Here is a 24,464-nt window from a genome sequence, read left to right as displayed (position 1 = left end):
CATAGGATGGTTTTCACAGTCCTGGTGGGAGATGGGACGACAGGGACAAAGCCCTAGCTACCTAGTCACTATGGTAAGCGCTCTGAGGCACCTCCTACTCTCAGGTGTCTTGGGGCATTTAACACTAATGCCTGTTTTCCCTGGCAACCAAGCAGCAATCAGAGTGGCTCTGAGTTTTAGGGAGGCAACGGTCCCAAAATGCCTGGGAGAGGGCTGCACCTGGTGTCTCTTCCCTTCCTGCCGAACCCCAGCCGCAGCATGTACTTGAACCTCGCTTTCATTTCCCCAAATAACCTCTCGTGCAAATATCATGAGATGCTGCTTTGTGAACTCCATGCGGCCTCCCCGCACCCAGTGCTACTGCACTAACCAGAAGTCCACATCCAGGTGTGTGATGTTCTGCCTCCTGTATTGTGAGACTGGTTCTTCTGTTGTTTGGTTTTCCAAGACAGGGTTTCTCTGTGTAGCCTTGGCTGTCCTGGACTTGCTTTGTAGACCAGGCTGGCCTCAAACCCACAGCGATCCACCTGCCTCTGCCTCCCGATTGCATGTATCTTAATGATACAGCCTAAGTTGACCTTGAACTCAGGGTCCCGCCTCACTCCTGGATGTGTCACCGTGCCCACCTTGTTTGCACAGTTTGTTGGTAGGTGTGCCAACTGGGAGTAGTCCTGGTGCCACTAGTCATGGCAGAGCGAGTAGGGGTAGGGCTGGGGTTCCCCTTCTTGAGTGGGCTCCAGCCTCCTCTCACCAAGCATGCTGGGGGCCTGGCTGGCCACAGCTCAGGCCGAGGTACTGGCAGAGGAGTGTTGTATATTGTAAAGCAGGCCGAGGGTAGCTGCCCTGCAGGCCCAGAATGTAACTAATGGATTATGTTTGGAAAATTAAGGGATTCATTTGGTTTAGATTTGTCCTGGGTTTATCCACAGGAAGGGGATGCAAAAAAGGCTTTATGGAAGTATGATGAGGATTCTCCCAAAATGCCATGCAACCTTGAAATTCACTAGCTCACCCTCTAAAGCAGTGGTTCTCAGCCTTCCTGATGCTGTGACCCTTTAATACAGTTACTGTTCGTGACCCCACCACCACCCATAAAATTATTTTCATTGCGGGCTGGAGAGATGGCTCAGAGGTTCAGAGCACTACCTGCTCTTCCAGAAGTCCTGAGTTCAATTTCCAGCAACCACGTGGTGGCTCATAACCATCCATAATGAGATCTAATGCCCTCTTCTGGCCTGCAGGTGTACTGCAGAGCACTGTACATAATTTTTTTTTAATCGTGTATACAGTGTTTTGCCTGCAAATACACCTTCAGGCCAGAAGAGGACACCAGATCACATTATAGATGGTTGTGAGCCATCATGTGGTTCCTGGAAATTGAACTCGGTACTTCTGGAAGAGCAGTCGGTGCGCTTAACCTTTGAGCCATCGCTCCAGCCCCCATAATACATCTTTTAAAAATTGGGGCTGGAGAGATGGCTCAGTGGTTAAGAGCACCATCTGCTCTTTCAGAGGTCCTGACTTCAATTCCCAGCAACCACATGGTGGCTCATAACCATCTATTGTGAGATCTGGTTACTTCTGGTGTGCAAGTGTACATGCAGGCAGAACACTATATATGTAATAAATTATTTTCATTGCTACTTCATAACTAATTTTGCTATTGTTCTGAATAGCAATATATATCTCTGTTTTCTGATCATCTGTGAAAGAGTCTTGTCGGCCACCCCCAGGGATCGAGACCCACCAGTTGAGAACCACTTCTTTAAAGGGATGAGAACAGATGAGGGAAAGGATGAATAACAAAAATGAAAACATAAAAGGCACCTGGTGTCCTCAGCACTGCCAAGGCCAGGACCACAGGCTCATCTCTCCCCCTTTTGTGGCAAGCACCAAGTCGAGGGCTGCAGCTAGAACCCCAAGCTGCCTGCCTGCCTGCCTGTGCTTAGCCCTTTCCAACACTCATCCCACAACCCTTCAGCTCTAATGGCCTCCCAGAAGGGCAAACTGAATCCTTGTCCCCATCCTTGTCCTTTGGGTTTGACAAGAGACGAAAGGTGTGAGCTGCGGAAGTCCTTGGGTAGAGCTGGCCCTCCCCTTGTGAAAGTGCGCGTTGTCTCCCCAAGGAGTACAGGGTGCAGGTGACCTCGGGGCAGAGGCGCTTTGTGCTCCTGAGTTAACATTGCTGTTCCTGCATAGTTTCCTTATGCACCTACCTACCTTCAGGCATCCAAGACAGAAGACAAGTCAACCTAATCACTGCCCAGGAAATGAAGTGACATCAAAGAGTGAACCTGAAGCAAGGCAGGGCTAGAGCCTCTAGGGGTTACACAAAAGCTTGGGAGTACTGAGATCCAACAGCACCAACCCATGCGATCAGACATCCAGGCAGAAGGGAGAGAGGGCTGTGTGAGCACAGCTGGGTCATCAGGGTATATACGCTGGGCACCAACCTGCTTGCAAGGGCTTGTGTGTGCCAGTTGACGTATGACAGACAAAGCAGCAAAGGCCACAACTCACCACCACCACCACCACAGTGGTCAACATCTCCAGCCTTGACTCTGGACAAGTCCCTGTCACGGTGATTTGGAAGGGAGGCAGTGCATTGACTGTGGGGTGCAGTGGGGTTAACCTAGCAGATCATCAAAAAGGAAGCGTTCCCTTGTTGAGATGTTGGAAGGGTTAGGGAGATGTTCCGGCTGAAGGTGACTTGCTTGGGTAGGTTCAACGCGGGGGATCCTTGAGTTAAAGACACGAGGACATTGAAGAACAGAGGCCCAAATTAAAGGCCAAGAAGTAGGTCAGCCAGGCTCCAGCCCCTCTGCCACTTAGGATTTTCAGATGTGCTGGCATTGTGAAAGTTGATGATGGATGGTACCCATGAGCCCCTGCCTAAGCTTTGTGGATGCTAACTGACATCCAGTGTGAGTACAGATGCTGCTGAGCCGGGGCTTGAACACCTTGCTCCAGCTCACTGCAGCTGCCAGCACTGTACAACTAAGCACCAGTCTGCTGGCTACAAGAAGCACAAAGATTTCAGAAGTGTAAACCACAAATGACCCATGCTGGGCCACCACAGGGAAAACAAAGACAAAAAAGAAAAACCCACACCAAAGTGAGCTAGGTAGCAGGGGACCCCAGTGGTGGTCAGGATGTGAGGATCGTGGTCTCTGTATTTTCTTGTACAACTCCCCATTAATTCTACCCTCTTTCCTCCCCCTCTCCTGACTTCAGATGCCCTCTGCCCTTGTTTGTTTGTTGAGTCAAGGTTTCTCTGTGCCCTGGCTGTCCTGGAACTTGCTCTGTAGAATAGGCTGGTACAGAGGAATGTTAATTCAGAACATGGCTGTTCTGGCAAGAAATCACATCCAAAGATTTTTCTAGGTCTTTGTGATCAGGTTGGAATACAAACACACCATTAATTGAGGAGATAGAAGCAAACAGAACTGAGTTCAAGGACAGCCTGGGATAGAGCAATTATCAGGTAAAAGCTTAGGTCCAGGGGTGATGGTACATGCCTTTAACCCCAAACAAAAGGTAGTCTGTAGAAGCAAGCACCCATGTTTGAAAGTGATGTCTAAGTGAGTGCCAGAAAAAGTGATGGTGGCAAGAAGATTTGACAGAATAGGACATGCCCAACTCGCAGGAGAGAGGAAAGCGAAGCTATTTAAGAGGCATTTTTACAGAAAGAGGAGGCAGTTTTACTAGAACAGTAATAGACAAGTTGTAGAGAGAGAACTCTGGTGAAGCCCGAGTGGGCCAGAGAATGAGAAGGAGCCAGAAGATTAGAACAGACTGCTGGAGTTAGTTTGAAGCCAGGCAGAGCCAGTCAGAGGCTGAGAGAGAAGCCAGATTAAACAAGTCAGCTGGGAGAAGAGATCAATCCAGAACAGCTGAGCTGAACCAGCCAGCCCAGAGCTCAGAAAGAACAAGTAAGGGTGAACTTATTAAGCAGTAAGTTTCAGAAGCTAAAAACATTCTAGATCTAGGTTGGATTGTACGGAGGCTAGAAGCTTCCAGGACTAGGCCTAGGTTAGCAGAAGGAGGCAGTGAGCCTCCCAGACAATTGAGCCAAGAGAATAAAAGTTACTTTTACAGGCTGGTCTGGAACTCATTGAGATCTGACTCCTAGGATTAAAATGCTAGGATTAAAGGCATGCACCAACATGCCCAGCCTCCTTTTTATTTATTTTAAACATTTTGATGCAGTTCTAGGAAAAAACAGTCCAGGTATGGTGGTGCAGGCCTTTAATCTCAGCACTTGAAAGGCAGAGGCAGGTGGATCTCTGTGGGCTCAAGGACCACCTGGTCTACAAAGGAAGTTCCACGCCCGCCAGGGGTACACAGTGAAGCCCTGTCTGAAACAAAGTTAAGAAAGTTACCCTCCAAATGTTACATTATCCTTTTTGTCTAGTCAGTGAAAATGGTTCTGGGGTTCTGGAATGTTTTACTTGCCATGTGACAGAGAAGGCTGGAGAAACATTCAGAAGAAAATGCTACTTTATAGCTCTCGTGGCTTGTCCCCGTTTAAGGTGCTGGGATGCAGGATGGCCAGTGGCATCCGGAGTCCTCAAGCTTTTTCATAGCAACAGGAACTCCAGAGGGCAGAGTCCAGCGACCCTGCACTGCAGCAACTGCTCCGCCATCCCTAGAGCTTCTGACATGCCCTTTTCAACAAGATCTGGACTTCTGACTGGTGACACACGATTTTTAAGTCTCCAGTGGCTGTTGCTGCTCTGAATATCTGCTTTCCCCCTGTGTGCCTGATCGCTGTGAGTTCTAGGCCAGCCAAGACTACACAGTGAGACTGCCTCAAAAACAAGACAAAGCAGTACATGTGCATAACATAATTTAAGTATGTTTAAGTTTATTGTTCAGTAGTAGCAGCAAATGAATAACTCTCCACTCCTCCCAATCTAGTTTTACTTTGTTTGTTCGTTTGTTTGTTTGTTTGAGACAGAGTTTCTCCGTGTAGCTCTGGCTGTCCTGGAACTCTCAGCTTAGTTTTACTTTTGTTGTTGTTTCTGAGCGCTAATAATCTAACCCGCAGCCTCAGGCATGCTGTACAACCCAGAACTACCACTTCAGCCCTGTCCTACAATCTTTTTTTTTTTTTTAAGATGTATTTATTATTTATACACTGTTCTCTCTGCATGTGAGCCTGTATGCCAGAAGAGGGCACCAGATCTCTCTATAGATGTTTGTGAGCCACCACGTGATTGCTGGGAATTGAACTCAGGACCTCTGGAAGAGCAGCCAGTGCTCTTAACCTCTGAGCCATCTTTCCAGTCCCCTGTCCTATATTTTTATGTCTATGAATTTGGCTATTTATATAACACCACATGTTTGTCCTTTGAAGGCTGGGTTATTTTGTGTAGCAAAAAAATCCTTAAGGGCATCCATGTCCTAGACTCTATCGGGGTTTCATTCTTGTTTTGTTTTTCAAGACAGGGTCTCTCTGTGTAGCCCTGGCTGTCCTGGACTCACTTTGTAGACCAGGCTGGCCTTGAACTCACAGCAAACCCCCTGCCTCTGCCTCCTGAGTGCTGGGATTAAAGGAGTGTGGCGCTATGCCCAGCTCAGAATTTCATTCTTAAATCCATTCCTTTTTTAAGCATATATAGTTTTGTACATATCTGATGCCATTAAAAAATATCTTGGGGAATGCCTGGTGTGGTGGCCCACGCCTTTAATCCCAGCACTTGGGAGGCAGAGGCAGGTGGACCGCTGTGAGTTCGAGGACAGCCTGGTCTACAAAGCGAGTCCAGGATAGCCAAGGCAACAAGGAGAAACATTGTCTACAAAACTAAACCAAACCATATATACTTGGGGGTCTAGAGAGATGGCTCAGCGGTTACAAGCTCTGACTGCTTTTCTAAAGTTTCCTGGTTCAGTTCCCAGCACTCTCGTGGTGGCTCACAACTGTCTGTAAATCCAGTTCTGGGAGATCCAACACCTCACAAGGCATACACCAGTGCATATAAAATTAAACAAACAAACAAACCAGCCGGGTATGGTGGCACACACCTTTAATCCCAGCACTTGGGAGGCACAGACAGGTGGATCTCTTGCATTTGAGCTAGCCTGGTCTACAGAGCCAGAACAGCTAGGGTCGAGGGAGGTTGAAGAGATAGCTCAGTTGTTAGGAGTCCTGACTGCTCTTGCAGAAGTCTCCAGATGGGTTCTCACATCAGGAAGCTCACAACCACCTGTTTACTCAAGCTCTAGGGAATCCAACACCCCTGGCCTCAAAGCTCCAGGGACTTACATCTCTGACCTCCAAGTGCACCTGCACCCCCTCACGGGCACCTGCACCCTTGGGCACCTGTACTCACGGGCACCTGCACTCACGGACACCTGCACCCCTGGGCACCTGCACCCCTGGGCACCTGCACTCACGGGCACCTATCCACGCACATCGCTTTTAAAGTAATTTTAAAAACACCTGTTAGTAGGCTGGCAAGATGGCTTAGCATATAAAATTAAACAAACAAACAAACCAGCCGGGTATGGTGGCACACACCTTTAATCCCAGCACTTGGGAGGCACAGACAGGTGGATCTCTTGCATTTGAGCTAGCCTGGTCTACAGAGCCAGAACAGCTAGGGTCGAGGGAGGTTGAAGAGATAGCTCAGTTGTTAGGAGTCCTGACTGCTCTTGCAGAAGTCTCCAGATGGGTTCTCACATCAGGAAGCTCACAACCACCTGTTTACTCAAGCTCTAGGGAATCCAACACCCCTGGCCTCAAAGCTCCAGGGACTTACATCTCTGACCTCCAAGTGCACCTGCACCCCCTCACGGGCACCTGCACCCTTGGGCACCTGTACTCATGGGCACCTGCACTCACGGACACCTGCACCCCTGGGCACCTGCACCCCTGGGCACCTGCACTCACGGGCACCTATCCACGCACATCGCTTTTAAAGTAATTTTAAAAACACCTGTTAGTAGGCTGGCAAGATGGCTTAGCATATAATTATTTTTCCAGAGAACTGGAGTTTGGTTCCTTGTAGCCTTGTCAGAAAGCTTACAACTGCCTGTAATTCCAATAACTCTGACCTCCTTAGGCACCTGCACTGAGTGAACCCATATATACCCATCCATACCCCTACACACACACACACACACACACACACACACCACACATACCCCACACACACACACCACACAAACACACCACACACACACCACACACACACACACATACCACACACACACACCACACACACACACACACCACACACACACACCACACAAACACACCACACACACACCACACACACACCACACACACACACACCACACACACACACCACACACATACCACACAAACACCACACACACACACCACACACACACACACCACACACACAAACACACCACACACACACACACACCACACACACCACACACACACACACCACACAAACATACCACACACACACACACCACACACACACCACACACACACACCACACAAACACACCACACACACCACACACACACACACACACACACACCACACACACACACCACACACACACACACACACACACACCACACACACCACACAAACACACCACACACCCACGCACCGCACACACACACACACACACACACACACAAGTAGGCCCAGTAAAAAGGCTCTAACAGTGAAGGTGCCTGCCTGCTAACAAACCTGAAGGTTCGAGTTCAGCGCTGGGACCCCACGTGCTGGAAGGAGAGCATCACCGCTCACAGCTGTCCTCTGACCTCTCTCTGTGTGCCATGGCCCAGGTGTACACATATACTTGAACACACATAAAATAAAAATGAGAGACAAAACCTTCTTAAGAGCTAGACCTGGTACAAGCCTGTACCTGAGGCAGGAGGATCACGTATTCAAGGCCTGCATGAACTACAAAGCAATTTCAAGCCCAACTTGGCTATTTAATAAAACCTTATCTCAAAATAGAAAGTGAAAAAAAGGGAGAGTTAAGGTATGGTGGGGATATAGCTCAGCAGAGCAATCCCAAGGCCTTGGGTTCAAGCCAAAAATAAAAAACACCTTTAAAGCCTGTTGTGGTGGCGCAGGCCTGTAACTCCAGCACTCGAGAGACTGAGACAGAAAGACTGTGAACTCAATAATCCAATCTTTAGAAATATAAAACTTGCCCGACAGTGGTGGCACACGCCTTTTATCCCAGCACTCAGGGGCAAAGGCAGGCGTTTCTCATGAATTAGAGGCCAGCGTTGTCTACAGAGCAAGTTCCAGAACAGCCAGGGCAAGAGAGAGGCGGAGGGAGGGGGGAGGAGAGAGACTCTAACATGAATATAATCTGGCTTTCTCATCAATTCCCGTGGGAAGGCTATGCACAATAGCACTTATTTTCACCTTTGGAAGAAAGAACAGCGGCTGGGAGTGGTGGAGCATGTCTTCAGGGCCAGCACCTGGGAGGCAGACGCCAGCGGAGCTCGGTGGACTCAAGGCCAGCCTGGTTTACATAGTGAGAAAACCTGTCTTTCAAAATAAAATAAAGAGGGGCTGGAGAGATGGCTCAGAGGCTAAGAGCACTGATTGCCTTTCCAAAGGTCCTGAGTTCAATTCCTGGTGGCTCACAACCGTCTATAGTGTGATCTGGTGCATTCCTCTGCTTGCAGGTACAAATGCAGGCAGAGCACTGTATACATAATAATAAATACGTTTTTTGTTTTTTGGTTTTTTGTTTGTTTGTTTTTTGTTGTTTTTGGTTTTTCGAGACAGGGTTTCTTTGTGTAGCCCTGGCTCTCCTAGACTCACTTTGTAGACCAGGCTGGCCTCGAACTCACAGCGATCCACCTGCCTCTGCCTCTCGAGTGCTGGGATTAAAGGCATGTGACACCACGCCTGGTTTAAATAAGTAAATCTTTAAAAAAATAAAAATAAAATAAAGCCGGGTGGAGGTTGCACATGCCTTTAACTCACTTTAACTCCTACTCAGGAGGCAGAGGTAGGCAGATCTGTGTGAGTTGGAGGTCAGCCTGGTCTCCGGAGCGAGTTCCAGGACAGCCAAGGCTACACAGAGAAACCCTATCTCGGAAAATAAAAATAAAAATAAATACTCAAAAAATAAATATCCAATCCAAAAGAAAAATGTTTCCTGAGGACTCCTGATGTCTGGATCCGGCCCCCTTTAGGTCCATGGAAGAACTCCAACTTCCAGGGGGCTCTAGTCGCTCCACCCCGTGCTTCTTCCCGCCCCGCCCCCCCCCCCAGGACTCCATTTCCCAGCTATCCCACTGCCGACTCTCTGAGGACTCCATTTCCCAGCTATCCCACTGCCATGCAGACTGTATTTCTAAGCGCCCCCTCGCGGCGAACAGCAGCGGGCTGTAGTTCCCGGCGGCCCTCGCGGCAGGCTGCCGGCGTCCGGGAAGTTAGTGATGGCCGCGGCCGGTTCCGCTGCCGTGTCAGGGGCAGGGACCCCGGTGGCGGGGCCCACGGGCCGCGACCTCTTTGCCGAGGGGCTCCTGGAGTTCCTGCGACCCGCCGTGCAGCAGCTCGACTCCCACGTGCACGCGGTCAGGTGCTGGCCCGGGTTGCTGGGGGCGGGGCCTTTGGAACCGGCTTTGTAGGGGCGGGCCCCCCGAAACGAGAGGAGACTGGATGAGTTCTTGAGACAAACTGATGTTGGCGCTGGGTGAAAGCGGCGGAAGGGCGTAGGTGAAGCCTTTAAGTTGAGGGTAGGACTCGGGGGATAAGTAGGACTAGTATCCCGCATCCCGTTCACTGACCGTGTAGGCCTTTGTACCACCTCTTTACAGAGAAAGCCAAGTGGAGCTTCGGGAGCAAATTGACAACCTAGCTACAGGTGAGTGAGCACCCGGAAAATAACCTAGAACCCCTCAGCTCACACCTGCAGCTTTGTTTACCCAGGTTTTGGGCTAGGTTTCTGTCGCTTGCCTCTCTTAATATCAGAACTGCTCACGGACTCTTAATTTCCGGGGCTATTTTAGGGCAGAATAAAAGAAGGGCAGGTGGCTGTGGCTCACAGCCGACCGCAGGAGTGTTTCTCATCCCGTTCCTCTCTTACATTACCCAAGAACAAAAAAAAAAGAGCCGTTAGATGTTGGTTGCCCGTTTCCTCTTCCTAGAGCTGTGCCGCATCAGTGAGGATCAGAAGGTGGCCCTGGATCTGGACCCCTATGTTAAAAAGCTGCTTAACGCCAGGCGACGAGTTGTCTTGGTCAACAACATTTTACAGAATGCTCAGGTAAAAAAAGAAAGAAAGAAAAGAAAAGAAAAAAACATTTCCTAGCAGAGTATGGTAGTGCATGCTGTAATTTCAGCACGTGGTGGGTTAGGGCAAGAAGGATGGCTGTAACTTTAAGCATAGCCTGGACTACACGGGACCATCAGTCTTATCAGCTAGGGCTATATAGCAAGGTCCTCGCTCAAAAATAGATAAATAAATCTTAACAGTTCTTTATCCTGCATTACGTCTTCAACACAGTGAAAGCCACCGAAAGTTTCAGCCATGGGAGAAAGAGCCGTGTTAGCTAGTCTGATAATAAAGACTCGTACTGTTACATTGCTGGGCGTCAGACTTAGGTCCTCTTGCATACTAGACACATGCCTATAAACTTAACTCTTAACTTCTAATGTCTGTCATTTACAGGCTTATGTACACTCCTTCCCACCCCCCACCCCTCCAGGAAACGGGTTCTCTGTGTAGCCTTGCCTGTCCTGAACTCAGTTTGTGGCCCAGGCTGGCCTCAAACTCAGAGACCTGCCTGCCTGTGCTGGGATTAAAGGTGTGTGCCACCACGCCCTGCGCCCCCAACCCGGCTGCTTATGTACACGTAAAAGGGCTAAGTTTAACAGCCCACGTCAGCCGGGCAGCGTGGGGCCTGCCTTTAATCCTATTGCTCGGGAGGAAGGGGCAGGTGGGTCTCTGGATCTGAGGCCAAATTGAGCTAGAGCTGAGTTCTAGGTCTACACAGAGAAACCCTGCTGGGTGTTGGGGGGGGGGGGGAAATCCCAAACCTAAGACCTTTCAGCACCTATTTGACTCAGATAAAACTTTTTACAGCAGTCATTAGATTCCCTATTTTTCTGTCTTGTAGGAACGACTAAGGCGGTTAAACCACAGTGTTGCCAAAGAAACAGCTCGCAGGAGGGCGATGCTGGATTCAGGCGTCTACCCTCCTGGTTCTCCAAGCAAATAAGCCTGGGCCTGTGACCCGCACGTACAAGCACTGTCCTCCAGCTGCGTTTTCTGGGCAAACACGAGAAGACCTTTGGTGTTTGAACGATACACTCATGTAGCAGCCTCAAGAAACATGTGCACACCAGGACTGTCTCCTGAAGAGAGCCTCCTTACAGTTTGTCCAGGAAACATAACCTCTACCTTTTGGGTTTTGTTTCTGAAACAAGGTCGCAATATGTAGCTCAGGCTGGTCTAAATGTGGGTCTTCTTGCCTTAGCCTCCTGATTGCTCAGATTGTAGGCGTGCACCAAGGTGCCTGGCTCAAACCTTTATACATTTCCCCCCACAACATTAAGAAGGTTGGGCATCATGTGATAGAAAATTCGGGCCTGGAGAGATGGCTTAAGAGCACTGATGCTCTTCCAGAGGCCCTGAGTTCAGTTCCCAGCAACCACATGGTGGCTCACAACCATCTATAATGTGATCTGATGCCCTCTTCTGTCATACAGGCAGCGCACTGTATACATAGTAAAAAAAGAAAATTCAACGAGAGATTTAGTGTAGAAAGTATACTTCCACTTCTCCCCGGCTTCACTACAGTCCCTCTCAGGAGGTAGTGAGCATCCCAGTGTCATCCTGCATGTGTTTCTAATGTCCAGGTTAACGCCCAGTACCACAGCTGCTGCCCTTACTACTGCCTGGGAAGAGCATGACAGATGACAGGAGAATCCAAAGTCAGGGGCAGAGCCTTGAAAGCTGAGGGCCCCTAAGCGTTTGTGGGTTTTGTTGGTCTTTAGGCTACACATTTTAAGGGCTGGAGGGAAAGCTCAGCACTTAGGCGCACTCGCTGTTCTTCCAGTTCAAGTCCCAGCACCCACGTGGTGAGTGCTTCCCAGCAGGCTGTAACTCTTAATTCTAGGGGAATCCAGTGCCCTCTTCTGGCCTTTTTGGGGACAGCACACACGATGTAGGCAATACATCCATTCATATAAAATAAAAAATTAAAAGTTACATATTTGAGTTCCATTCTTCCCAGGCCTAGTTAACCAGTGTTGACTCCTGTTGCTCTATGACTTGGGCCTGGGCAAGGCTTCCTCCGCCTGTCAGTTCACTTGCTTTGTTTACAGTGGAGGACCTCGGTAAGTCAAGGTAAATAATTTATCTTCTTGACTATTCTGGCTTGAATATGTTAATAGTATTGTCCAGCATCATTAAATAAATCTTATATTGGTTATTTTAACAAAAAAGGATTTGTTTTATGGTTTCAAAGGGTTCAGGCCATGGACACCTGTTATCAGATGTGATGAGTGTGAGGTAACCAAGACAAGGGAATGCTGGGAGTCTGCCTGCTTCCTCTTTTATCCCTTCATTCAATCCAGACACCCAGCTCGTAGCATAGTTCCACCCACATTTAGGGTTGATGTGACATGAAAGTGAACCATCACAATGCTTAAGTGGCATTCCAGTTTACTCTCAATTATAGAAAAGAGTCGAGAAGTCCAGTGTTTAGAATGAAAAAATGGTTGCTACTTAGTAAAGAAAAATAAAACCAAAACCCCTACTAGGAAGTACTTTAATAATTTTTCTTAGAAAAAAAAAGTCCCCAAACACTTGACAGTTTACAACATTTCAACAAAACATTGGTTGGGAGTGGTGAAGGTTTAAATATCGGGAATGTGTGGCTTCTGCTTCACTAGAGATGGACGGTGGCATCTGCAGCCACAGACGGGAGCCCTCTCACCGCCTGGCCACCACTAGAACAGCGGAACATGTGTTTTCTTGTTTTCTTTACAGTTTGCTTTCCTTCCTGCTATCTCCCTATGACACAGAAACGCCACCATAAAAAGCCCCATGGCGGCTAGCTTAGCTCATCTTCCCTTGGGCAGAAAAGAGAGTAAAGGGAAGTCACTCCTGAGTCTCCATGCTCTCTTCTTCTTCCCCTTGAGGTGGCTCTTCCGTATTCTCCTCCTCTTCCTCTCCCTCCTTTTTCTCGGGCGGCTTCTCATAAGCCTTTTCTGAAGGTGTCACAATCACTCCATCCCAGGTAGATATTTCAGAAGCAAGATCTGGAAGAGACAGGGATAAAACCCACTTCAAACAAATCGCATGGAAAACAAGCTAAGCTATATCCGTAAGTATTAGAGCACCTTAGGACATAGCTTCTCTATAGATCAGAACCCCTGGACCACACTACAGACAACTCACAGCTCGCATCCCCCTCCTGGCCAAGGATCTTCCTAAAGCCTCCATGGGAGAGAATTCGAACCAGAGTCTGAGCTGTGTAGCAGACCATATCCTGAAAAGCAAGGAGAAAACAAGCCAAAATAAATGGACTATACATGATTAAGAACCATGTGAAACGTGAAGGCGCTTTTAATCTCAAGGTCAGTCGCTGAGACTCCCCAGATACCCTGGTCCCTTGCCTTCTGGCCAGAACCCCCTCATTTCATGGGTGTCCTATTACCTGCTGTTCTAGGGTCATGACTGTGTGTACCCTGAAGTTGCCACTCTCACAGGGGTCAGTGATGCCCACAGACCCCGGCAGGAACAGCCCTGCTGCCAAAATCTGTAAGCAGCGCCTGAAACAAACACAAGGACAACTTAGAAAGCACACAAAACAGCTTACAGCCAAACCCAAGGAAACGCGTTATACCTGTATGCCACATTCAGGGCCAAAGGCTGCCTGGTGGGGTTATTCATCACAGCATAGTGCCCCTGCAAGAGAGTGAGTCTGGTAGGTGTGCAACCAACTGGCAGTTCTATGTTCAAACAAACTAAAACTTCAAGTCATGAGGAAAACTCGTCATAATGCTAATGAGCTGACAGCAGTAAACTACTACTTCCACTGCATACTGAAACCTCTGGTTTCACCTGGTTTCATACTGGTCACCACTAAATTCTTGTCTTTTTTAAAGTTGGGGCCTCCCTAAGTCACCCAGACTGGCCTGGATCTCAAAACGCTCTTGCCTCAGCCTCTCTAAGACTGACTAAAATTTCTCTTAAGCCCCGTTGAATTTCTGATGTTGTTAGGTTTAAGAGTAATCAAGCTGGGTGTGAGGAAGCACGCCTTTAATCCCAGCACTATGGAGGCAAAGGCAGATGGATGTGAGTTCAAGACCAACCTGGTCTACAAAGCAAGTTCCACCAGAGGAACAGGAAAGGAAAAACCGTGTCTCAAACAGATGAATGAGTGAGTGAGTGAGTGAATACGAAGAGTGACCCTAATACACCTTGTCTGTTGGGGTTCATCTGGAACTACTATGTATTCAAATGTTAATTGCACGCCCAAAATCCTTATTCTAGGAGCAAAGTGTCACATATCTAAAATGATGTTATGTAAACTTTCCCTCTCAAACTATCCCTGATTGGATAATAAAGTCGCCTACAGCCTGGACTGGGCAGAAGAGAGGGAGGTTGGTGGGCTTGGGCCGGGGAAGGGGCAGGACCACGATGGCGGGAGGAGGAGAGAGATGGCCATGGGTTAGTGTGAACTAAAAGCCCATGGCAGAGAACATCTTGCTGAGGACTGGCCTGATGGAGAGCAGCAGCCCAAATGGAAAGCACGTGCAAGCGTTTATGGGGGTTTTGGCTGGGAAGCCGACAAAACAGCTTAGAGGGTTAATATCTGCCCACCCCCAGTGCATTAATGCTTATTAAAAATCCAACAGGTTTCTGTGTCTTTTACTTACATAATAGGAGGATAAGGAATCACTGTATTAATAATCAGCATTAACTAATATTAATAGAATAATTACTTTTACACTTGTCCCTTTTTGCAATATTGGCAACTGAACCAAAGACGTCCCACACTAGACAAGCACACTACACAGAGCCACACCTCAGCTGCCCCTTTTTACTTACAAGGAGGTCAAGGATCCAGGGTGTGAGAGGCTCAAAACCAGGAAAACGAATCCTTAAGTCCTTCAGCAATCTGATGAGAACTTTAACTCTGAATATAGAGACCCAGTGGTTAGAGGTAAGAACATTGACGTGAGGAGTCAAAGCTGATGATCCTGTTTAGAGAACTACATACAGTGCCCACCGGCTGGCTCCGCAGAGGAAGGCGTCTATCCTGAGTCTGAGAAACCCGAGTTCAGTCCTAAAGACTCACGTAAGGGAACTAACTCTGAAAGCTGTCCTCAGGCTACACGTGACCATCATGTGCACACATGTACATGTGTGTGCAAGCAGGTGCACACACAATGAAATATTACTGTATCTTCCTTCAATCTTGTTTATTAGGTAAAAATCAAAACCCAACCATCGTATCTGAAACAGTTCTGTCAGAGAAAATAGGGGCGTGTACTGTTACTCATGGTGATACAGGCCAGAGCCACTACACCCCTGAAGAAAGGCTATCTTAGAGCTGGGTGTGGTGGCGCATGTCTTTAATCTCAGCACTCAGGAGGTAGAAGCAGTTGGATCTCTGTGAGTTTGAGGCCACCCTGGCCTACAAAGCAAGTCCAGGACAGCCAGGGCTACACAGAGAGACCCTGTCTCAAAAAACCAACCAAACAAGATTATCTTAGCCAAATGGCCAATGAGACTCACGTGGACTGAGAAGCATTTTCTTCGAACCAGCGGGCATGCCGGATGGCCGCTAAGGCGCTCTGCAACACCTTGATGTCCACTGAAGACAAGTACAACGGCTGAGTGTGCAATACATCCAATCCCGATACCCGGCTAGAAATGTGGCACGGCTAAGGCAGCAAACCATCCCATGTCACAATGGCATGCCACTTGTCCAAACACTACTGTTCCTCCCCAGGTAAAACAAGCATCTTTTCCACTAATGTATTTCCTGTCACAACGATTTACATAGGCTTTTACTTTCTATTTTTTATCTTTTTCTTCAAGTTTTTTGATTCTGCAATCCTTTGAATAAGTTATTTTTATTTTATGCGCATTAGTGTTTTGCTTGTGTGTATGTCTGTGTGAGGGTGTCAGATACTGGAGTTACAGACAGTTGTGAGCTGTCATGTGGGTGCTGGGGATTGCCCCCAGGCCCTCTGGAAGAGCACTCCGAGCCATCCCGCCAGCCCCTTATTTTTAAGGCTCTGAAAACTCACTAGGAAGGTGGTGGTAAAACTATTTACAAATTATGGGGAAAGTCAAACTCCTTCATAGTTCACTAAATACTACAATTTCTAGAAAGCCTCCAAGCTCTGGCTATCTGGGTGGCTGTCGCCCTGCCCGGCCCCCAGGGGAGACTTACAGTGGAGTTCCGGGTCCAGTTTTCTGAGATTAGGTGGCACTGTTGTAATGAGAATTTTCACTGTAGCATCAGAAGAGCTAATTTCAAAGCCAGTTTCATTAGTCAGCATGGTCAAAACTAAAAAACAAAACAATCACAAGATGTAAAATATATTTGTTCTCTTTTGCTTTTAGTTTGTTTATTTGTTTGTTTATTTATTTATTTATTTATTTATTTGGTTTTTTTGAGACAGGGTTTCTCTGTGTAGCCTTGGCTGTCCTGGACCCGGCTAGCCTCGAACTCACAGCGATCCGCCTGCCTCTGCCTCCCGAGTGCTGGGATTAAAGGTGTGCGCCACCACCCCCGGCTTGTTTTGCTTTTAAAATGGTATTTATTTAGAGCAGGAACACTCGCACACCTGTGGGGGCCAAAGGACAACCTTCAGACTCAGCCCTGGCCTCCCACCATGCAGCTCCCAGGGACTGACTCAGGTCGTCAGGCTTGGTGGAAAGCACCTTTACCCACTGAGCCATCTTTTAACACAAGATCTCATGTAGCTCAGGCTGCCTCCCGACACATTATGTAGCCAAGGATGACTCTGAACTCCTTGATCCTGCACCTCACTAGTCTTGAGCTAAACATGTGCCACCCACGCCTGCTGTATGGAATTCTGAGTGCCGACCTCAGAACTCCACACATGCTGGACACGCACTTACCAACCACGCTGTAGCTACCTAAGGTCTTCCTGTGTGCATAGCTAAGGCTGGCCTTAAATTACCACTCCCCTTGCCAGGCTTCTCAAAGGCTGGGGTCACAGGTGGACCAAGTCTGGTTTAACAAGCGGGTTTTCTGATAGTGGGTTACTTAGTTTTTAAATATGTTTACAGTGTTCTTCCTGCAGGCCAGAAAAGGGAACCAGATCTCATTATGGATGGCTGTGAGCCACCATGTAGTTACTGGGAACTGAACTCAGGACCTCTGGAAGAACAGTGCTCTACACCACACACACACACAAAAGTAATACACGCTCAAGCTGAGGGCCATAGTTTAAAATGGAAACCAGGAGGTCAGCAGTGCACCCTCTCCATGGTCCTAGCCCGCAGGAGCTGAAGCAGGAGGCACGTGACTTGAGGACAGCCTGGGCTATAAAATCTGTCTCATAACCCACCTTTCATAATTCAAGAAAATAAACTGACTACCTGAGACTCCTGCCTACACTGACCAGCTGCTGTGGCCACTACATACATAGTCAGCAACACACACAAACCTTCTGAGGGGTCCTGTGCTCTCAGGCTTTCCACGACTTTGTTCCCCAGGGCAGCAACAGCTTCCACTAGATTGGAAAAAAAGAACATAACGAATGTTAAAGTAATTTATTTTATGTAGATGTCTCCTATCAGTAAAGAACTTGGCATTTCTTTTTCTATTCCACAGACTGAAATATATTGGACTAAATAAAGCAAACACATGTGAAAGGGGATGAAAGCCTGGACAGAGAAGTTAAAATGCTCAGGGACTAAGAATCCTTTTCGTTGTTGTTTTTGTTTTTTGAGACTGCATTTTTCTTTGTATTCCTGACTATGCTCACACAGAGACCTGCTTGCCTCTGCCTCCCGAGTGCTGCGATTAAAAGCATGTGCCACCACTGCCCAGTTTGTTTTTGCTTTTTAAAGTTGTGTAGCCCTGGCTGTCCTGGAAAATCTCTGAACACTAGGCTGGCCTCTAAATCAAGAGATCCACCTGCCTATCTCCCAAGTGCTGGGACATATGCCACCACCCCCACCCAATTTCACGCACGCGCACACGCACACGCGCGCACACACACACACACACGTGCGCGCGCACACACACACACACCAAAGAGCCTGGTATGGTGGCAGACTAATACATAACACATAACACTAATAGAAATAAATCTATAAAAATCTTTGAAAGAAGAAGGGTGGGCTGGACTCCTGCTAACCTCTGACCTACACTATCTATTTATAAGGCCAGCTGCTAAAATAAATAAATAAAATAAGAAAACAAATACAAATAAGGCCAGGTACTGTGGCTACTATATACATAATCAACAGCACCTCAAACCTTCCAAGGGATCCGTGCTCTCAGGCGTTCGAGGACAAGCTAACAAGCCAAGGCCCTGTGTCCCATCCCCAGCGCAGAAGGCAGGAGACACACTCACGTGTTGGCAGGATCTTTAGTATCACCACCAAGTCAGCCACATTGTGTCCTGTGGTCATCGTCCCCTTTTTGTATGACCCCACCTGTCGCACTTCTTCAATTTGCTGTTGAAAAGGGGGGAAAAAAAAGGTGGAGTCCTCGTAGAACAATTTACACTGCTTCCTTAGTGCCCAGACTAGGAGGCAGCCATGATGAAGTCACACCCCAAACAAGCACACGTGGAAGCCTGGGCATGCTGGGTGGCCAGTGACACAGAGCCTGTCCTCAGGATCAGAATTCCAGAACACCTCTGTACTTTTCCAGTTTAGGTTTTGATTTAGGTAACAGATCAAGACTAACAGGCAAGGGCCAAGGAAATTTAAGTCATCAAAAACTCACCACTTCAAATGTCCCTGGAGCCACAATCAAGTTGTCAATCACATTGTTTATTTTTGTCACCAAGGAAAGGATAGACGCCTGAAAATATCACAAAGCAGAACACCCTAAGGCCAAAAACTGCACACAGGCTCTCCCCACAGCAAGGAGGAGTTTGCGCTCTGATAACACCCTTGATGGGGATCAACCCGAGAGAGGGCCGGTGTCTACCCCTGGCTTCAAACCCCAGGCAAGATCACTCTCCTGAAGCAAATGGAGAATCTGCTCTTTAACCCTTTAGGCTCTGAGCATGGCCTCAGGGAAAGCACATACCTGCTCGGCAGAATTGGGGGCCAGGTCCTGATTCCTCTTCAGCAAGGCTTCACTGAAGGAGGTTTCATCAGGTGCTGGCTTGACCCGGGGAAAAGCCATTTCACACTAAATCAGAAATGAAACTATGTTATTTACCAAAAATAACACACAAAAGAAGGGCTGGAGAGATGGCTCATGGTTAAGAGCACTGCCTGCTCTTAGACGGCCCAGGTTCAATTCCTAGCAACCACCTGGGGCTCACAACCACCAGGAGCTCCAGTTCAAAGATATCTGATTCCGTCTTCAGCCTCCACAGGTACTAGGCACGTGCATGGTGCATGTACATACATACACACACTCAACACCTACATCTTTAGGAGGAAAAAACTGCCCCATAAAATTCTACATTTGATTCTATTTTTTCTGTCTACTTCCATCTTAAAGCTATTACACCTAGCAATACTTGCTATTTTTTCCGGTTGGGGGGGGGCAGGAAGCGTTCAAGACAGTGTTTCTCTGTGTATCAGAGCCCTGGCTGTCCTGGACTCCCTCTGTAGATCAGGCTAGCCTGAACTCACAGCGATCCCCCTGCCTCTGCCTCCCTGCTGCTGGGATTACAGGCGTGCTCACCAAGCCCGGCTGCAAAGCTTGCATTTAACTCCTTCAGATGTTCAAGTCCAAATACAAATAGGAAGAACCTAACTCAAGCTCCCTTTGCTTTGTTGCCCTGCTCTGTTATTTTTGAGGCAGGGTCCTATGTCATAGTTGGCCTGAACTTGCTATGTAGCACAGGATGACGGGAAACAATCCTCCTGCTTCTGCCTCTGTACTTGGAATACAGGTACGTACCAACATCTCCTGATATATAAAAACACCAAGGGCTCCGTGCATGCTAGGTGAGCACTCTACCAACTAAGCCACAACACCAGCCACAGCACTCATGACCTTTATAGTAAAAGAAATAAAGGCCGGGCAGTGGTGGCCCTCCCTTTAGTCCCAGCACTCAGGAGGGAGAAGCAGGCTGATCCCTGTGAGTACCAAGCCAGTCAAGGTTATATATACAGACATTGTCCAAAATAAACAAATAGCCAGGTGCAGTGGCACACACCTTTAATCCCAGCACTTGGGAGGCAGAGGCAGGTGGATCTCTGTGAGTTCAAGGCCAGCCTGGTCTACAAAGTGAGTCCAGGACAGCAAGGCTACAGAGAAACCCTGTCTTGAAAAACCAAACATTAGGGCTGGAGGGATGGCTCAGTGGTTAAGAGCACTGACTGTTCTTCCAGAGGACCTGAGTTCAATGGTGGCTCACAACCATCTATGATGAGATCTGGTGCCATCTTCTGGCCTGCAGGTGTACATGTAGGCAGAGCACTGTATACATAGTAAACAAGTATTTTAAAAAGAAAAACCAAAAATTAAAATAGACAAATCTTGTTTTAAAAAAGAGGTAACTATTTTCCAGGACAAATATTGCAACCAAACTGTATTATCTTCCCTGCCCTGTTTTCACTGTTTTGTTCTTGTTGGACTTTATTAACCCAGGCTGGCCCTGAACCCTGAATGTGATCCTCTGGCTTAGGCTTACATTCCTGGGATTGCAATCACTTTGAAGACCGGCAGTCGAATTGGCTTGTTTTTTTAATACTGATTTATGTATGTGTGTGAGTGCCACAGTGTGTATGTGTATATGCACCATGCATGCAAAAGCCTGTGGAAGTCAACAGAGATAAGATCCTCAGGAAGCAGAGTTACAGACAGATGTGCACTGCAGTGTGAGTGCAGAGAACCAGACTTGTGTCCTCTGCTACAGCCATGTTTCATATATATATACATACACACATATATATATATATACATACACACACATATATATATATATATAGGTAGTGATATAAATAAGTACAATGCTTATAATATAAAACTAGGGGTTGGGGCTATAGGTTTAGCATGCTCAAGCTCCTGGGTTCAATTCAAATCTCTAGCATTCAAACTACGTACATAAAAACTTAAGCCAGATGTGGCAGTGCATGCCTGTAATGCCAGCACTCAAGAGGTTGAGGCAGGAGGATGGTGAATTTGCAGTCAGTTTGGTCTACATAGTGACTTTCAGGCCAGCCAAACATAGAGGAAGACCTTCTCTCAAGCAAAGAACAGATCCACTCTTGAAGCCTGCTCCCCACAGTCTGACTTCACTAACAAGGATACTCTGGGCTCCACTTCTACATCTGTAAGTGAGCAGCGGCCAAGAAAGTCTTCCAAAGCCAAAATACTCACCAAATAGAAATCAAAGGGGATATGGGGCACAAAAGGCCGGAACCTGAAACACAAAAACCATCCAAAGTTAATCAAGCAGGAAGCAAGCGAGAAGTACACAACACGCCAATTTTATCGCAAGAACTCGAGAGATACTGGGCTGTATCATTCTTAGCGAAAGGCAAAACTCACTTAGCAGGACAACAGGAAAAGCAATGCTTCACACAGCTTTTATTTAAAAACCAGTCTACTCCAAACCTCCATCTACATGACTGAAACAAACCATGGCAAAGACGCCAACTGCCAAACTCACCCTCCTCCAGGGCCGCCTCTGGACCCAAAGCGCCCACCACGACCACGTCCTCTGTCACCCCTTTAAAAAAAAAAAAACATTTTACCCACTTCGCTGAAAAAAATGCCTCTAACCATATCAAGCGTGTTATTTCAAATTGACTCACCTCGACCGCTTCCAAATACTGAAATAGAGACTCCAGGCTCACTTCTCCTCCATGGTGCCCAGCCCCAACCTCCCCCTCTCCCAAGACATCCTAATTATGGTCTTATTTTCTTTTGGTTTGGAGACCGGCCGGGGGTGGGGGGGGTGGGGGAGGGTGGTTCACCTATCTCCTGCCTTACTTCCTCCCAAGTACTGTGGCTGCGGCTTGTTACCCACCACCCGACTTGCAATTCTGGATTTTCTCCGAGCTCACATGAGGAAAACACGAGGTTCAGACCCCGGCATACATCCCCCTGCTAGGTAACCCACGACCGTGAGGCACACCGGTCCTAACATCCAGAGGGATGTGACTTTTCCCAATACAGCACAACAGTGAGCAGGCACGTCCCACTACTGGTCATGCGCAGCGCTGCAGCCTGCTCACTGCACGCGGAGGATGCTGCTCCCCGTCGGTTAGGACCTCTGCTCCCCCTCCTGGTCCTGAGACCCAGGTGTCAACCCCTGCGGGGCCCCGGCGCCCCCCACCCCCGGGCCCCATTCCCCGCCTCCCCCACCTCCCCCGCCTCCCCCACCTCCACTCACGCCGGCCAGGCTGTCCGCCAGCCGCCCAGGTCCAGGCCCTTGGTCCTCCGACTCCGTTTCGTCCCGCCCTCCCGAGACGTCTACGGGAACTTCCAAGCACCTCCGTCCACTTACCTCATGGCCCGCTTAATCCTGAACAATGGAGGCCACTCCGCCGCCGTCTCCCGGGAAGAATCAGGCCCGGCAGAGAAACGTCTAGCCGGCGCGTCCCAACAAACCCCGGCGCGATAGGCTCCCACCTTGCCCCGTCCTTCGTGTTTATTGGTTAACTCAGCAACCAATGAAAAATGCCCGGTATCAGGAGCCGACCAATAAGATGACCTAACGGAGATAATGGCCATTTTCGCCGCTGACGGTAGAGGGCGCTCAGAACGCGAGATGATGCACTGGGAAAGTTCTTTACGGGAAAAAGAAAAGCTCTAAGCAGTAGGTAGCAGAGTGGCGCAGCGGAAGCGTGCTGGGCCCATAACCCAGAGGTCGATGGATCGAAACCATCCTCTGCTATCGGAGACTTTGTTTTTGTATTGTGACTTCTTTTTGATAATATACAGGAACTTAATTTTCCACAGCAAGAGATGAAAATTTTTTCCTTTTCCAAATTTTTTTTTCCATATTTTCTCCTTTTCGAAATTTTTTTCTTTTCTAAATTTTTTGTAGTACTCGTAGTGTAGCCCGATCAGTCATCAACTCTTAGCAATCTCTGGCCTGTGACACCTCACCTGAAATTTATTTATTAATTTTATTTATTTATGGTTTTTCGAGACAGAGTTTCTCTGTGCAGCCATGGCTATCCTGGACTCACTTTGCAGACCAGGCTGGCCTGGAGCTCACCGAGATCCGCCTGCCTCTGCCTCCCGAGTGCTGGGATTTAAGTGCCATTATGCTCGGCTATACAATATATTTTCATCATGTATTTCTCCTCCCCACAACTTCCCTGTTAATACTAATGTATCGTTTACTTTTGTAGGCATGTATTCCTTTCAAGAAAGCTAATCCCACCTAAATTAAAATACAGAGGATTCAAGCCAGGCGTGGTGGCGCACGCCTTTAATCCCAGCACTCGGGAGGCAGAGGCAGGTGGATCTCTGTGAGTTCAAGGCCAGCCTGGTCTACAAAGCGAGTCCAGGACGGCCAAGGCTACACAGTGAAACCCTGTCTCGAAAAACCAAAAAAAAAAAAAAGAAATAAGAAGAAGAAGAAGAAGCAACAACAGTAGTAGTAGGTAGTTGTTTATCATCTCAGAAAGGTAACCATTTCTGGATTTCAACTGTCATGGGTTAGGTTTATCTTTAGATTTTATTTTATTTTATGTGCATTAATGTAAAGGTGTCAGATTTCTTGGAACTGGAGTTACAGACAGTTGTGAGCTGCCTTGTGGTTGCTGGGGATTGAACCTGGGTCCTTTGGAAAATCAGCCAGCGCTCTTAACCACTGAGCCATCTGTCCAGCCCCTAAAAATACTTTTTAAGCCCTGGTTTGGTTTTTTGAGAGTGGTTTTTTTGTTGTTGTTGGTTTTTGGATTTTGTTTTGTTTGTCTGTTTGTTTGTTTGTTTGTTTGTTTGAGACAGGGTCTCTCTGTGTTAGCCTTAGCTGTCCTGGATTTGCTTTGTGGACCAGGCTGGCCTTGAACTCACAGCGATCAGCCTGCCTCTGCCTCCCGAGTGCTGGGATTAAAGGTGTGCGCCACCACGCCCGGCCTGTTTTTTTGTTTTGTTTTGTTTTTGTTTTTTAGATAATTTGTTTTATCTAGACTTTCATTATTGGCCTCATACACAATGTCATGTGACTACATTCTCATATTGTATTGATAAGAAATTTAAGGCTCAGGTGTGCTGGTATCAATTAGCTGCATAACATTAGCAACATTTCAAGAGAACAGGGATATATCTGCAATGTCATAGCTTTTCCAAAAATAATATATGCCTCCCCCGCCCCCCCCCCCAAAAAAAGTTATTGCATTGAA

General features: G+C 47.8%; 2 protein-coding genes across 2 annotated transcripts; one reads left to right on the top strand and one right to left on the bottom strand.

Annotated features, from left to right (window-relative positions):
- The first annotated feature begins 9,344 nt into the window (after positions 1-9,344).
- Positions 9,345-12,179, top strand: SNAPIN (SNAP associated protein). Its single transcript, XM_084769828.1, has 4 exons — positions 9,345-9,545; positions 9,784-9,830; positions 10,114-10,232; positions 11,086-12,179. Exons 1-4 carry the CDS (start codon positions 9,403-9,405, stop codon positions 11,185-11,187), a joined length of 411 nt encoding a protein of 136 aa, XP_084625954.1. The 5' UTR covers positions 9,345-9,402; the 3' UTR covers positions 11,188-12,179.
- A 545-nt stretch (positions 12,180-12,724) lies between these two features.
- ILF2 (interleukin enhancer binding factor 2) lies at positions 12,725-22,759 on the bottom strand. Its single transcript, XM_084769827.1, has 14 exons — positions 22,616-22,759; positions 21,776-21,835; positions 21,484-21,526; positions 19,231-19,335; positions 18,922-18,999; positions 18,545-18,647; positions 17,630-17,695; positions 16,384-16,500; positions 15,720-15,798; positions 15,030-15,117; positions 13,822-13,883; positions 13,633-13,747; positions 13,374-13,464; positions 12,725-13,234 (listed from the first exon to the last, which is right to left on the bottom strand). Exons 1-14 carry the CDS (start codon positions 22,618-22,620, stop codon positions 13,074-13,076), a joined length of 1,173 nt encoding a protein of 390 aa, XP_084625953.1. The 5' UTR covers positions 22,621-22,759; the 3' UTR covers positions 12,725-13,073.
- Between the last annotated feature and the right edge of the window lie 1,705 nt (positions 22,760-24,464).

The sequence above is a fragment of the Acomys minous genome (genome assembly GCF_964271855.1).
Source record: "Acomys minous genome assembly, chromosome: 19".
In the NCBI taxonomy this organism is placed as follows: Eukaryota; Metazoa; Chordata; class Mammalia; order Rodentia; family Muridae; genus Acomys; species Acomys minous.
This window is presented reverse-complemented; position numbering and strand designations above follow the sequence as displayed.